Genomic DNA, 16776 nt, shown 5'->3' on the forward strand with positions numbered 1-16776 from the left:
TCCTCACCATCTGACACGTATTTTTACTTATGTTTATTGTCTCCCCCACCCCAGACTGTAAGTCTCATGAGGATGTGGATTTTGGTCTCATCTACTCACTGCTCTGTTCTCAATGCTTAGAACAATGTCTGGTACATGAATTAACTGACATACACAAATAAGCCAAATGTTAACTGCCTTTGACAGCCCTATAAATGGCTGAGTGATGTAAGAGGAGTTTTTACTAAAAACACCTCTACAGTGTTGAACACAGAATAAAGCTACATATGTGTGCCAGACCTCCTACAGTACTCAGGAATCCTTTTCGCCATCATTTCTGTTTCCCATCGCCTTGACCTCCTCAAGGTCCCTACCCAGTTTCTCCATGCCAGACCTCCCCACAGGAATTCCTTCAACCATCCTCTGCTCAAGCTTCAAGCTGGTCTCCATGCCTTCCTCACCCAGAGGAAACGGCATTCCTACTTCTTTCTAGAGAAAATCTCCTTCCAACTGCAGTACAACCTGACCCCATCATTTACCCTTTTTCTTGTATTTTTATTCTTTTCTCCTTCATTGGTCCCTTTTAGTTAGCCTATGAAGAGAACCAAGTCGTCTTCCACCAGCTAAAATCGAAACACAAAAGCCAACTTTCCCCTCAGGTATCTTCTCTTTAATTTACTATCACCCCTTTCTTCCCACTCATCTGAAAGCAGAGATCTCTATGCCCTGATGCTACCTTCCTGCCTTACACTTGCCACTGAGCTCTGACGGCTGGATTATGCCCTCATGATTTTACTCATACACTCCCAAATTTCTCATGCCATTCTCCACTTCAAGCACCCTATCCAAACTATCCACTTCACATGACTCAGAAGGACTTTGTATGCAATCAAATTTCTTTCTCTTGCTTTCCTCTGTTCCTCCCATCTCTCTCTGTGTTTACTTCCCATACTGACTAATGACTCACATTCCCCCACTCTACCAAGCTAGAAACCACAGGGCCATTTCATAAATGTCCCCACCCTCTACCTAACTAGTCATAAATGTCATTCTGTCATTGTCCTTCATCTCCTCTCTGGATACTGTCAGCTCTCAGTCTTCCTCTTCTCCAGTCTTTCCCATTTCCCTTTGTCCTCTTCAGTGCTGCCAGAGTAACTGTTCCAGGTAATTCTCGGCTTAGAAACTGCCTGTTTTTCCATGGACTATAAGACAATGCTCATATTCCCCAGTGAAACCCTCCTTGACATGTTTCTCTCCATCCTTTGCTTGAACTTCACCAGGCAACTGAGGTTCCCAAGACAGGTGATATATCTTCATGCTCTCACTCTCCCCTCCTTCCATCCCAGCTTAGAATAACCCTTTCCCTCCTTATTTACCCAGAGTATTTCTAGGTAAACAATTTCCCAATTCCTACCTCAACAGTCACTTTCTGTGAATCATTTTCTAACCTTATGACTCTAAGCAAATCCAACCAATTTAACCAATACTTTCTCGCCCCCTCCTCCCCACAAGCACTTTTTATATGCCTGTTTTAATATTTTATTTATTTTTTTTTTGAGATAGGGTCTTGTTCTGTTGCCAGAGTGGAGTGCAGTGGTGCAATCACGGCTCATTGCAACCTCTACTTCCCGGGCTCAAGTGATTCTCCCACCTCAGCGTCCCAAGTAGCTGGGACTACAGGTGCATGTCATCACACTCAGCATTTTTTTTTTTTTTTAATTTTTAGTAGACATGAAGTCTCACTATGTTGCCCAGGACAGTCTCAAACTCTTGGGCTCAAGTGATCCTCCTGCCTCAGCCCCTCAAAGTGTTGAGATTATAGGCATGAACCACCATGCCTGGCCTATTTTAACACTTATAATATACCTAATAGTGTGTTACAACAAACCTAGCTGTTTGTTATTCTTAGTTAAACCATCAGCTGCCTCTCAAAGGCAGAGATAATATCTAATTTATCTTTGCATCCCCAGCACTAATACCTTGCACAAAATGGATATACAGGGATCAAATTCACCTTATTTCAAACTGACACGAGACACAAAAGAAACAGATACAGCCTCCTGGCTTCTACTCTTCTTGAGAATTTTCCCCACTACCAGAGGGGAAAGAGACATGCTTCCATACATTTTTCAAATAATCAGAAGTTATAATGAATTAAAATACTCTAAAGGACTGAAACATCATTCCTTCTTATTACAACTCTCACAATGAGTCACATGATATCTCGTACGAATAAGCAAGACTTTGCAAGAAAAATTAACGAAAATAACCATATTCATTTTTGGCAACTACACTGAAACTCTAACCTCAAACCCCCAGCTTTGAGGAAGTTTTCACAGAAGGATTTGGCACAGCTTCTGGCCATGTCATCATCAGCTGTTGGCATGAGTTTCGAGCTTAGAACCTAGGAAAGAGATAAGCACAGTTATTCATCCACACATTTTCAGCAGAAATTACTCCTTTACTAAATAAAACATTCGGACAACTTGAGTTAGAATCTCTTTAAATGCTGCACACTGTTTTTCCCCCAGAAATATATGGAAGCTGGTGTTTCACAATAAAATAATCACATCGTCCCTATTCTATTTACTTTGGAAGAAAACTCTTTCTGTTCTAGAGAAAGCTGCTATGTTCTTTTCATGAAACTGGCAAAAATCAAAATCTCAGGCCCTTAAGCTTAGATAAGAACAGATAATTTCATGTGATATTGATATGCTAGATATGTTCTTTAGGAAGATATAAACCAAAGTTTTCTAAAATAGCCCATATATTAAAAATGCAAAATGAGTTCCCCAATAATAACTCTATAACTCCTATTTATTGAACATCTACAATGTACCAAGCACATGTAGCACCTACTTTGTAGGTGAGAGAACTGAGACCTGAAAGTTTAAGTAGGTTAAGTGACTGCCCACCCAAAGGCACAGGGCTAGAATTCAAATCCAGATGCAACTCATTCTAACACTCATTCCCTCCTATGATGCTGTAAGACCTACCTAAAGTGGAGTTCAACTGAATATTTTGGTTGGGCAGAATTTCACATAAATAGCCAATCCACAGGCAAGTCTACATATCTAGTTCATATTCTACTTTTACCTAGCTGAGAGATCTCGGCCATACAATGTTCTCTTTTGCCCTAGTTTTCTCATCACTAAATGAGCACAGTAATTACCTTTACAGGAAGACTGATGGATTACATACTACAGCACAAGCTTTAAGGTGCTTAGTATAAGCATCAGTAAAAAACAAATAGTAAACAAGTGCTTATGTAGTTAGGATTTAATAATAAAAACTCCTATTGCCTCAATCTTAAACTAAATGTAGTTCAACATCATTTTCTATCCAAAAATCTGCTTCTATGAACCCATGAGTTTTATGAGTTTAGAACTTAATGTGGGATTTTATTAAAGATGCCTTCCTCCTAGGTTGCTCTTGGAGAAACAGGCCCACCAACCTGGGATAATGAGCATTAAATGGGAGAAAAGGAACCTGTGCTCTTCTAAAGCCTTAAAGCATATCTAGCTCTTCGTCTATATGTACACCCTGACTCCACCCTCCTCATGCTTAATGGACAACAATTTAATGAATTCACAGGTTTCTTCAAAGAAACAGAAATATCCACTTCGAAGCTTCCTAGCAGGTAATCAAAAGTTAATAAACAAACTGCAAAGAAATGAACCTTTTCACTGACAGCAAAATAAAAGCTTTTGGGAGGGTTAGGTTTCCTAGTATTTTATGTATCTAAAGCACAACACAAAATATCAAAAGAATTCACACTTACTGAGAAGTCCTAAAATGATACTGGAAGTATTTTACTACTGCAGTGCTATGGCTCTAAGATAATGGAATTTAGATAGTTGATGGCAAGCTAGGCCCTTTGTTGGACCATTCTGTTTTTCTAGGCACTATCAAATGTGGGTGTTAATAATTACACCTCAACTTTTTGGAGATAATCTTTCAAAAGCAAATGACAGATCTGGCAGGAATCACAAGATGCAAATTCTACAGGCTTAAATTGGCTAAAAATTCCTAAGCAATTTTCTGTTTTGGAATACTGTATGTATTTTATTTTTTGACATCTGTTTATTAAACAGGGTGGACATTAAGCTAGTATTTTCATTTCAAATAAGCCTCCTCAGTATGCACCACAATCTAAAATATAATCTAAATAGAAAGCACTTTGGTATTCCATGCTGTTTTTATAACTTAATACTACACTGAATGCTACTACATTTCATAAAATTAATTCTTAAACACAACAATGACTCAACCTTGAACATGATTTCCATGCTGAATACTGCATATATTTTTAAATGTCCACATTAAATAAGGACATGCATAATTTTAAAAATGTTTGCTAAATATTTTTTCCTTTTTAGCCTACGATATCTTTCTACGAGAACGATTAAGGCAAATATGAAATGTTATCACATCTTGAAGCAACAAGATATTGCTTGTATGAAAAGTTATCACATCATATAAGCAACAAATGGAGTGGGAAAATGAATGACTATAATTACATGCTCCAAATTAGGTTGTCGCATGAAACGAAACCTGGAAAAATGCAGGTATCCTCTTAAAAATTTTGACTTTTGTGTACTTAAGATACATGATATAATAATTAAGTTTGCTTAGGCACTGATATGGGTTCTTCAGAGCCTGAATGTAACTTCCTAAGACAAAGCAAAATTATTCAGGGCTTTATTTTCTTCAGACCATAAGTGGTATGAGGGTCTGATCTATTATTCTCCAAGAGCAGAAGTGATTCAGTTGGTCACTTTCCCATAGTGCTTTGTTTACACTCAGCCACCCAGACTCAGTATAAACAGCAGGCGTCCCCAAACTTTTTACACAGGGGGCCAGTTCACTGTCCCTCAGACTGCTGGAGGGCCGCCACATACTGTGCTCCTCTCACTGACCACCAATGAAAGAGGTGCCCCTTCCTGAAGTGCAGCGGGGGGCCGGATAAATGGCCTCAGGGGGCCGTAGTGTGGGGACGCCTGATATACAGCTTCCGTATGTCTTACTCATAAGATCTTGGAGTGAATATCTTGTCTTTTCAACTCTGTTCCCTTTACCACCATGACTTGTAGACAGTAAACAATTAGTAAATGTTCAGTGAACTAAATGTATTAGTTTAAAGCTTCTTTTGGGGAGGCTAATTACAACAATCCCCTGAAATTCATATTTTGGAAGTGAAGACACAGTGAGAAGGTACCATCTACGAACCAGAAGGCCAGCCCACACCAGACACCAGATCTGCTGGTGCCTCAATGCTGGACTCCCCAGCCACTCAAGCTATAAGAAATAAATGCTTGCAGTTTAAGCCACCCAGGCTATGGTGATTTGTTACAGAAGACCAAATGGGCTAAGGCAGTAATAAAAATAAACTTTTGCATATTCAAAGGCAAAAAAGTTTCCATTTATTATCTATTTCTTAAAACTAATTTTCAACCAATCATCATGTAACAGAAACCTATTTACTGATTTCTGAGATCTGAAAGCATGAATCTAAAAATCCAAACAGATCTGTCAATGAAAAGAAAAGAATTTAGGTTTCTTACTTCTAAGTTGTAGAGCACTCTGAAGGTAGACATTCCCGGGGCAAAAGATCGAAACAGACTTTCTAAAATTGAACTGGCACTTGGCTGATGCTGTTGCTTTGACGATAAGGATGGAGATTTTGAGGACTGAGAACTTGATTCAGACAGCAATGTTTTCTAAGTTTAAGAGAATAAAAAATGACATAAACTTTCTAAAATGACAAATTAAAGAGAAACAGATCTTAGTATATGTTCTAATATTCCTTTCCTCTTTAATATAAGCCACACCAATGCTATTTTCTTTCTTTCTTTTTTTAAATATATATTTTATTGTGTTTTAGGTTCTGGGGTACATGTGAAGAACATGCAGAATTGCTGCATAGGTACATACATGGCAATGTGGTTTGCTGCCTTCCTCCCCATCACCTATATCTGACATTTCTCCCCATGTTATCCCTCCCCAACTCCCCACTCCCTGCTGTCCCTCCCCTAGTTCCCCCCGACAGACCCCAGAGTGTGATGCTCCCCTCCCTGTGTCCATGTGTTCTCATTGTTCAACACCCGCCTATGAGTGAGAACATGTGGTGTTTGATTTTCTGTTCTTGTGTCAGTTTGCTGAGAATGATGGTTTCCAGGTTCATCCATGTCCTTACAAAGGACACGAACTCATTGTTTTTTTATGGCTGCATAATATTCCATGCACACCAATGATATTTTCTAAAAATTAACTTCATAAAACCACATTACTATGTAACTACTAAAACTTCATCATACAAATTCTAAACTTCATCATACGAATTCTAAATGTTCAATAAGATTCAAATACTACATGAATGCTTTTGAGTATGTATTCTAAGCGAATACATGCTCATTTTAATCTGCTTCTGTGTTTAAAATTTGTATCTCTAAATACTGATAAAATTACAAGATTGCTGAAGTGGTAGAATTGAAAAATTTGTTAAGCTAATACTAGTGATATATTTTATAATTACATCAGTTTTCTTTTCCTTCAAATTAATGTATAAGCAATAAATGACGTGACTGAGCTGGTCTAAATTTCTACCACTAAAATATAAAATATATAGTTCTAACAACTTTTTCTACATGAATTTATTCTCCGAACTTAAACAATATGATAGGTAAGACACAATTTCAATATATAGATAAATCTCTTAAGGAACGCATTTTAACAATCAACAAAAATGAACTTTAAATATCAAGTGAAAAAATTAAATGATAATCCATTCATATAAGCAACTCGGACATATGCAACAATCAGATTCAAAGAGGCACCATGACTAACAAAAAAGTTCTCAACTGAAGCAGAACTAGAGTCTGATCTGGGACAAGTAACTTCATCTCTCTGAGCTTTGGTTTCCTAATATATAACAAGAGGAGGTGGAAAGGTATATGATATTAAAGGCTCTTCCAGTTCTAAAACTTGATGTCATTATTGACTTTATATAGGTACTTTAAGTTCTGATTTCCATTTATGGACAAGGTATTTCTCTTTCTTTCTTTCTTTTTCTTTTTTTTTTTTTTTGAGACAGAGTCTTGGTTTGTTGCCCAGGCTGGAGTGCAGTATATAATCTTGGTTCACTGCAGCCTTGACCTCCTGGGTTCAAGCCATACTTCTACTTCAGCCTCGTGAGTGGCTGGGACTACAGGTATGTGCCATCACACCAGCTAATTTTTTTTATTTGTAGAGATGGGGTCTCTCTACATTTCCTAGGCTGGTCTTGAACTCTGGGGCTCAAGCCATCCTCCCACCTTGGCCTCCCAAAGTGTCGGGATTATGGGCATGAGCCACCGCACTGGGCTGGCAAAGATATTTTTCAAAAGAAGAAAAAACGTTATGGGAAAGATGGTATCATATGACACCAGTCACTGAATTGTGATATAAAATTGCCATGTTAGTTGAATAGCAAAGATACTCATACCTTCCTTCCTAAAGAATCAAGTTGATCAAGGGCTTCCTGAATGGCTGGATCGGTGGGTATCAAGAGCAGGAGCTTCCGTACTCGTAGAGTTATCCTGAAGTTTTTCAAAGATAATTTTTTTCATATAAGCCATAGTTTAATAGCAAAGTCCATTAGTACATAATATAAAGTAAAATGCATTTCAAGTGAAAAGTTACTTGGCTCCCTAATGTTAGTAACTTTCTGCCAAGTCTCACAAATATTTATATTTACCTTGGCTCTTCCAGATTGGCGAGCTGATAAAGCATGTCGAATACATTACAGACGAGAGCCATCACTACACCAGGGAGGGATTTCTCCTGATGGAAAAAAGCAAAATAGAAATTCAAATTTACAAAAGAATGTTCTTCTTTCCTAATCAAACTTACAAATAAAAATACAAGTTCTGAAAGGCTGGTGACTGTAAAGCTTGAGGGAAGCACAGTGCTCGTCTGTACTGAAGAACACCTCATAAGAACATACTCGAGGAGGTATCACTACCTTCTAGTGTGTATTACTTGCTCTCCCTCCTCCTGGCCACCTGCTAGTCAAGGGACTAAGGCACCAAAAGGCAGGCACAGTAAAAGAGAGGTAAAGCAGAGGGGATGTGTAATTAATGTAACAGAGAGCAGGCACCGCTGAGCTAATCACTGCTTGCCTGCAGGGAACAGGGTGAGTGATATGAAAACAAAAGTAGTGTATTTATGTATCGACATTCACACACAACAATAGATATATGTAATTTAAGTTGAGAAAAAGAAGTTACCATGTTTTTTTCCTAAAGATCAGAAAAGACAAAATGGGTGTAACTGCACAAAAGAAATTCAGATATGATTAAAATACTATTTTCTGGTTATAAGGAGTAAGATATCAGACATCACACAATGTATTTACAAGTGGAAAGATTTTTTTTTTAAATCAACACCCCCTCAAGTGGAAAGATTTTTAATAAATTCAGAATATGAAACAGTTAAAAATTATTAAACTTGAAGATGCTATGTACACTGTTTTTGTTGTTATTTAGCTGCCATAATACCATTCAGAGTGCGATTTATCTTTAAAATTCTTGTTATATATGAAATATAATTTTTAAAAAAAATTGAGATGGAGGTCTACGTTGGCCAGGCTGGTCTTGAACTTCTGGCTTCCAGTAATCCTTCTGCCTTGGTCTCCCAAACTGCTAGGACTACAGGCATCAGCCACCACACCCAGCCTTGAAATACAGTTAACTTTGACAACTACACAATACCAAGATAGGCTGAGTATCCATAATTCAAAAATCTGAAATGTGAAATTCTCCAAAATCAGAAACTTTCTAAGTGCCAACATGACACCGTAAGTGGAAAATTCCAGGCCTGATTTCATGTGACTGATCTCTGTCAAAGTCTGGTTTCATGCACAAAATTATTTAAGATGTTGTAGAAAATCACCTTCAGGTTATGTATATAAGGTATATATAAAACATAAATAAATTTACGTGTTTGGCTTTGGGTCCCATCCCCAAGATGTCTCATTGTGTATACGCAAATATTCTAAAATCCTAAGTACAACTCAACTAGAGTTCTTTGATATCTCTAGTAAGGTTTACGCTCTGTAAATCAAAAAGATGCAGTCAGCTGAGCGCAGTGGCTCACGAGGTCAGGAGATTGAGACCATCCTGGCTAACACAGTGAAACCTCATCTCTACTAAAAATGCAAAAAATTAGGTGGGCATGGTGGCGGGCACCTGTAGTCCCAGCTACTCAGGAGGGCTGAGGCAGGGGAATCACTTGAACCGGGGAAGCGGGGGTTGCAGTGAAGTGAGACTGTGCCATTGCACTCCAGCCTGGGCAACAGAGTGAGACTCCATATCGACGGAAAAAAAAGATGCAGTCACACAAGGTCTTACATTTGGAATTAAAGGAATATATATATAATAACCTTGGGGGAAGAAACACTATATGTCTTTTAAATACCTTTGTTTTATATTAGCTTGCTTTCTAGACTATAAAAGCCTAAAAAGCAGAACAGTCTTATGCAGGTTTGTACCCCTGGAGTCCTGACACAAAGAAGTACAAAATAAACTAATTCATGAAGTGATTCAAATACCAACTGAGTACCCATCATGTTCTAGGCACTGTTTTAGGTGTCGAGGATGCAGCAGTGAGCAAAACAGAAGAAAATCTGCCCTCATGAAGCTTATATTTTATTGGGGGAGAGAGACAAACAAGATAAATAAAATGTATAGTATGCTAAAGAAAAAATAAAGTAGGGAAGGGAAACAAAAAGAAATACAGGGGTGGGAAAGAGGCTGAAAATCTAGACAAGACTGTCAAAGAAGGCTTGCTGAGAAGGCAGCATGTGAGTAAAAGCCGAAGAAAGTGAGAGTGAGCCACCCGCATATCAGGAAAGAACAGTTTAGGCACAGGCAACAGATTGTACTGTTTAAGGATCAACGTGGAGGCCAGTGCAGCTGGAGTGATGAGAGGAGCAGCTCACAAGAGACAACCTCGGAGAGGCTATGCAGGGCACATTAGGAAGGTCCTGAAGGTCCCAGTAAAGCCTGGCTCTTATTCTGAGTGAGACAGGAGCCACTGGAGCTGAGGAGTGGCACAGTCTGACTTATGTTTAGTAAGATCCTGGGCCGCTGGGTGCCCTGTAAAGAGACTGAACTGGTGTAAGAGTAGAAACTGTGAGACCAGTTAGGGCACTACTGAAACATGCCAGGTGAGGCATGGTGATTGCCTAGACTGGTGTGCAAGCTGTGGTTGTAGAGAAAAGCAGCTGGATTCTTGATGTATTCTGAAGGTGGATACAAGGATTTGCTCATGGACATGGGTGTCAAAGAAGGAACCCAAAGATTCTGGCCTGAGCCAATTAGAATACTGAAGATGCCATCATTTGAGATACAGCAAGATTGTGGGAAGAAGAGATTTGGGGTGGGATTGAGGTAGTGGGAAAAAACGTATAAGGAGCTCAATTTGGGATATATCAGGATTAGGTTGCCTAGTAGACACTTGAGATGTTAAGTGGATGGATACATTTATTTGAACTTCAGCGTAAAGCTAAAAACTAGCAGTTAGCAATGTATATACAATATGCAGAGATTGGAGACTGGATGAGATTATTAAGGGAATGACTGTAGATAGAGGAGAGGTCCAAATATTGGACCTATACACACTTTGTTCAGAATCTCCATTCTAGGTTTTGTATGGGCCACGACATATAAATTGTTAGACTCTGGTGTGATTCAGGACTACTACTGTTTATATTCTGAAGTGGTCAGAAATGTTACTTAAGACTCAGTCAATGAAAGAAACTATTCAAAGACTAGTTTTAGATTTTTATCTTCTTAATCCTTTCTGGAAATCATGATTCCAAAGGTCCGAAAGGGAGGTATGTCCTAATAACTGCAAGAATTTAAAACTAACACAAACTTAGGAGTTTGAATAAAGCATAAATTTAGTATAAAAATATAATGTAAAATGGCTCTCCCAAATGCTAAATCAACATTATACTTCATTGAGAGAATACAGGATCTAGAATGGGGCTGCAAGCTCGTTCCCATTTTGGGTATAGAGATCAGGGAGATGAGAAACTGACAAATGAGACAAAACAAATGACAACGACAACAAACCAGGCAGAGAGGCAGGGGAAAGTTAGGCTAAGTCTTGAAAGCCAAGTGAAGAGTGTTTCAAGGCGAAGTGATCACACGTATCAGCTTCAATGAAACGTCAAGAAGATGAGGACTAAGAGGTGGAGGTGAGAGACTAACTTGAAAAGATCTTATCAAGAGAGGATGGCAAAAGAAAAACTGGAAACAAGTTTAGACAACTCTTTCCAGGGGCTGTGCTGATTTGTCAGTTCAGTAACTGACAGTGGAAGTTGAGGGAAGAGGTTTCTTTTTTTTTTTTTTTTTTTCAGATGGAAGAAATAACATGTTTGAACACTAATGGGAATGACACAGTAGAGAGGAAAAAAAATTAATGAATCAATGAAGAGAGAGATACATGAGAGGACAGTGAGTGACCAGGCAGAATCATTCAGTGATTGATTCGGAAGACTGGTAAATTATGTATCTTCTTTCAGCTGAATCCCAGCATTTGTTATACAATTTGGAAGAGTCAAAACTTGTCTGAGAGAAAAGGGTATCATCATCTAAACCCATATGGGCACATAAAAAGACAGTGATTGTTAAGTTCTTGTTTTTAAATTGCAATTGATCACCCAGTACCTGCTCCATGGCATATGAAGAACTAAAGGCCCCACTGCTGCTGCTGCTGGAGCTGGTTGAAGAATCTGCTGAGCTCCCAGATGGGGTTCCGCTGCCAGAAGTCTTCACTGTAAGGATTTGTTCATCAGAAAATCCTAGTTGGTGGAGTAACTTTTGATCTTTATTCACTGTCAGCTGCAAAAAGTGGTTTCTTAATTATTGAGAGGGAAAGGAAGAGGAAATTATTCATATCAAGCTAAATGTTTATATGATAATCTGTTTATTATTCATAAAAACTGCTTATTTAAACCTACCAGGCTATCATTTGTAAATATCTGTATATTATCCACAGGAGAGCACAACTGCTTGGCTATTTTCCACCGGACACTCCCTATGGTTTCATTACTGTGAGCCTGTAAAATAAAATTAAACATGTGAGAGAATTCATTTATTTATTCATTTAAACAACTGTGACTGAGCATCTTCTAGGTACTGGGCACTGTTCTAGAAGCTGGGAATACAGCAGAGAACCTAAAGACAAGAATCTCTGCCCTCATGAGGCTTCCCTTCTGCTATAATTAAATGTTCCATTCCACACTCCACGTCCTCCCCATTATGCGTGGAATGAGACAACAAGCCCTTCTTCCACTGCAGTGCTGTCCACTCTTTGCCTTTCTCACTATGCTCCCCTGACACCAGTCACCTTGTTTGCCTTTGTACCTGCTGCTCCCATTGCCTGGAATGTTCTCCCAAGCAAACATCATTTAACCTGTCAATTTACTCAAGTTTATGCTCAAATGTCACCACCTGAAAGAGATCTTCCCTGTGTACCTCTACCTAAAATATTTGGTGCACTCCCTTCACCCTCTTATCACTCTCCTCACCACTGCAACCTGCTTTACTCTTATTTGTTCTTTATAATACTTATCACCACGTGACATTATATAGTATTTATTTATCTGCCTGTACCCCACAGTTTCATTTCAGGTCTTTATTCTACATCTGTTTGCAAACAGCCTTTAGAATGATTATTCATGCGGCTATTTCAATCAAGACTGCCTTATGAAAATAATAAGACAACATAAAAATGACTACAGATCTTAATGTAAACCTACCTCGACAGTGAAGGTATCTTTGGTAGACTCATAGGTAACATTAAGAGTTAAAAGATGTCCATGAAATGAGGCACCATGAGGTAGAATAGTTCGTGGAACAGAGTAAAAATCCTTAAAAAATATATAAGTCAAATCAGATAGACAGCACTAATAATAAACACATCAAAAATACATACCTATGTATATATGATGAATGAAGATGCTTTTTTAAGAAAAGAGAGGCTAGCTGGGTGTAGTGGTGTGTGCTAAACTTCCAGTTCTAAGAAGGCTGAGGTGTGAGGATTGCTTGAGCCCAGCCTAAGCAACACATGTCTTAAAAAACAAGAAGCGGCTTACCTCTATAGTGATCACATAGCGCTCTGCCAGAAGCAGCAATCTCTCAATTATTACAAGTTTAGTGGATCTATGGATTAACAACAACAACAAAAAAGTTTTAAAATGTATTTGAAGTGAATTACTGATCTGAGCTCAATTCTAATCTGTTTCACCAAAACCACAATAACAGTTAGCACAGTAACAGTTAAAATTCAGTCAAAGACTGAAACTTGTGAATATTAAACTTCCCCATTACCCAATGGGGAGGTGGTTCCACCAACTCACAGCTGTAGCACACAGATGGAATAAGGGAGAAGCCTATACCTTCTATGTTTCCTTTCCTTTTCTTTCTTCTACTTCTTTAAACAGTTATTCCATAAACGGAGAACCTAGGTTTCGTTAGGTTAGATAGGCCTATCTGTCCATTAATCCATTAAGAATGAAATCAGTGAGTTTGACTCTCATTAGTCTTACATAACTAAAGTATGACATACAATTCTGCAGACACATGAAATCTGACAAAGTTCTGAAATGCCTGAGAATTAGAAGACATACAAACCAGTAAGTATAACACAAACAAAAGTTGCTATCTAAAAATGAGATCTGAGGTCTCTTTTGGTTGAAGACTTATGAAATCTTACTTAACATCTGAAATAATCAGACTGTAATATTTGGCAGCTTATACAGTCACAGCCTCATACTTTATTAAAGAGAACACTCCTGTGGTCCCAGCTACTCAGGACGCTGAGGCGGGAGAATTGCTTGAACCCAGGAGGCGGAGGTTGCGGTGAGCCGAGATCGTGCCATTGCACTCCAGCCTGGGTAACAAGAGCGAAACTCCGTCTCAAAAAAAAAAAAAAAAAAAAAAAAGAGAACACTACATGTATTAACATTAAGAAATGAAAACCCAAGTCTCTTTATTTAAACATTTTCCATTCCAGAGAGTCAAGACATTTCAAAGAGGTATATTTCTAAAACTGAAAAGAGGTACTACCATTTTCCAACAATTGGTCTGGCATGCTGATTAGCAGTACTTAAAATTTCACTTAAAAACAGCTGGTTAAACACATTTTAGCAGTTCTATTAAATATATTTAACAGAATTCTAAATTATTCTAGTCTATGGGCAAGAACTAGAACTTGAAATGCAGATGAAAAATCTTCAGAAAACATCTAAGTCCATAAGTGAGTGAACTACTGAGTGAACTGTTTTTTTTAATGTTGCCTCAATAATGAATTAAATCATAGACAGTATTATGAAACGCTGTATAGATGACATAACCCTCCCCCTTACCCCAAGTTGGAACAATTATGGGTACTGAAAAGTTCTTTCCAAACTAGTGAAATGAGATAAACTACAATGTTCTGGTTCAAATCCGACTTTGAAACTATATATTCTTATTAACCCTACTTAGAGTTTCTAATAAGAATATTTTAAAATTATTATGTGGTTTGTCTCTCCAGTCCACAAAATATGAAATGATTCAGAATAAAAAGCACTTAGTAAAGAGAAAAAAACAAAAAGCGTACTCATTTAAAGAAGCAAGAGTTTGGATATTCTAACCCAATACCACATAAATACACTTACATTCTGATTTATCAGATAAATGAACCATTAAGGAACTAAGTCACAGAGACGGACTATACCTTACAAACATGTACTTGGGAATTCTTAATATACATTTTAAATGAAAGTCTATTTGAGATATACTTCTAAGAATGTGGGAATGTGAAAGTCATGTTAGTGTTCTTATCATCAGTTGAATCTATATTATTTCTGCCACTTAAAAATGAAGTCTTAAAAGGCTGAGTTTATTGGCTTCCTTCATATTAATAAAGTAAAGTGACACAGTATTAAATTCATTTTAAAAAAGAAGAATGGGGGAAGGGACCCACTGCCTTGATTCCCCCTTTTTAAAGGAAGGCTTTAACAATCCCCAATTGTGAATAAGAATAAGTAGATATTCTGGAGTAGAGAAAGACTCTGTGAGTACCCATCACTAGAGGGCAGCAGCAGAGTGAGGTACGGAGAGCAAGCCCTTCTCAGAGCCCTCGCCAGTTTCCTGGGAAACAATGACATGGTGCTGCTTACCAGCAGAGGCTCATGAAAACCCCACAGAAGTACTTTAGTTACTTCCATCTAATGTTCCAAATTATGCATTCTTTATCCTGTATCTCCTGTTCATGAAATTTGAGTTTGGTGTCTCCTGTAGTTCTCTGATATCAAAGAACTACAGGAGACACTAACTCAGATTTCATCAAGAATATCTGAAAACTCAAAACACAGCAATGTGATTAACAGACAATGTTCAGTTTAAAGTTTTAACACAAACGTGGGGATAAAGTTCTCATAAAATTATTATTTGAATAATATTTTAGTGACTATTATATTATAATGCATAATTTTGATTGATCATCATCTTCTACTTCATTCTGCTTACCCTATTTATGCCCTGAGTTTGACTATTCAATGAGAAGATCTAGGTAAATATTTTAAACTTAAAAAAATCAGTCTGGTAAAATGAATATGGTATTTCATTCTAAACAGTAAATTCATACTACATAGAATAAAAGTAAAATGAATCAAATAAAAACTAAAACAAGAGGACCTGTCCACCAAGTAGAAGGGTAGGGACAGGGCAGTACTCGGGTGGTTCTGGTGATGACCTACACACAGAACTTCCAAAGAGACAGATTCAGGAGTGTGTGATGGGGAACATGTAACTCTCAGGATTATGACGGCTTGCAAAAATTATGATATAAAATGAGGAAATCAATAACTGAAAAACCTACATAAAAAATACCGACCATTTAAAAAACATCTGATGTATGTGTGTTGTGTATTTTTTACTTCTGATCACTTACCTATATGGAGACTGAACTGAGGTTGCTACAGTTGGCATGGCAGTTGCTGTAAGCATTTTTGTTGCTCTGGTCACAGCATGTGTTAGAGTGGGGCCACCAAGTGCTGAACTGGCTGCCTAAAAAATACCAAACAGTCATTCTCTATCAGGGTTTCTCAACCTGGCTCTAGTGACTTTACGGTCAGGACAATTTGCTATGGCAGAGGACTGTCCTGGGCATTCATTGTAGGATGTTTAATAGGATTCCTGGCCTCTATCCACTTAGGGACCAGTAAGATACTTCTGGTTGTGATAACCAAAAATGTCTCCAGATATTACTAAATGACCTCAAGAGGTAAAATAAGCACCAGCTGAGAACTAGTGCCCTATATATGATAATACTTACATGGGATCTCATATAGGGGTATTTGAATACCTGAATTTTTTTTTATGATGACATATTTGGATAGAAGTCACAATTAGGAAAACACTGTACATATTCTAGCACATAGTTATCAACAGTAAGTTTAACTTACTGAAATTTGGAGGCAGCAGCATTTTGTGCTTTTGAATATTTTTTGATTAGATATAAAACTTAAACGAGCATATCAACTGAATATGAATATTTAATGCTTTAACCATCATGCTAGAAATAAGAGAGATACATGTGAGACAGCATTACACAGCAGGCTTCTAATGGACAAAGACAACCAACGCCACCTACTACTAACTGTCCTGCTGTGTTTTAATAACATTTATGGTAGAACTAGATGAAACATGGGGAAAAATAAGAAAAGAAGCAGTGCTTGTATAAAATACCTAGACAGAAATA

At 37.8% G+C, this 16776-nt stretch overlaps 1 protein-coding gene across 3 annotated transcripts in view; it reads right to left on the minus strand.

The window, feature by feature from the left end:
* USP24 (ubiquitin specific peptidase 24) overlaps positions 1-16776 on the minus strand; it is a 160402-nt gene that overhangs the window by 59095 nt on the left and 84531 nt on the right. For all 3 annotated transcript variants that reach the window (XM_010350843.3, XM_039473839.2, XM_074380874.1), the window contains exons 24-32: positions 15967-16082; positions 13124-13190; positions 12788-12898; positions 11987-12085; positions 11694-11867; positions 7715-7800; positions 7463-7556; positions 5544-5699; positions 2286-2383 (exon numbers count right to left, since the gene is read on the minus strand). In XM_010350843.3, coding sequence (XP_010349145.2) covers positions 2286-2383; positions 5544-5699; positions 7463-7556; positions 7715-7800; positions 11694-11867; positions 11987-12085; positions 12788-12898; positions 13124-13190; positions 15967-16082 — 1001 coding nt within the window. The remainder of the gene's footprint in view (positions 1-2285; positions 2384-5543; positions 5700-7462; positions 7557-7714; positions 7801-11693; positions 11868-11986; positions 12086-12787; positions 12899-13123; positions 13191-15966; positions 16083-16776) is intronic.

Source organism: Saimiri boliviensis, chromosome 11 (genome assembly GCF_048565385.1).
Source record: "Saimiri boliviensis isolate mSaiBol1 chromosome 11, mSaiBol1.pri, whole genome shotgun sequence".
NCBI classification, from domain to species: domain Eukaryota; kingdom Metazoa; phylum Chordata; class Mammalia; order Primates; family Cebidae; genus Saimiri; species Saimiri boliviensis.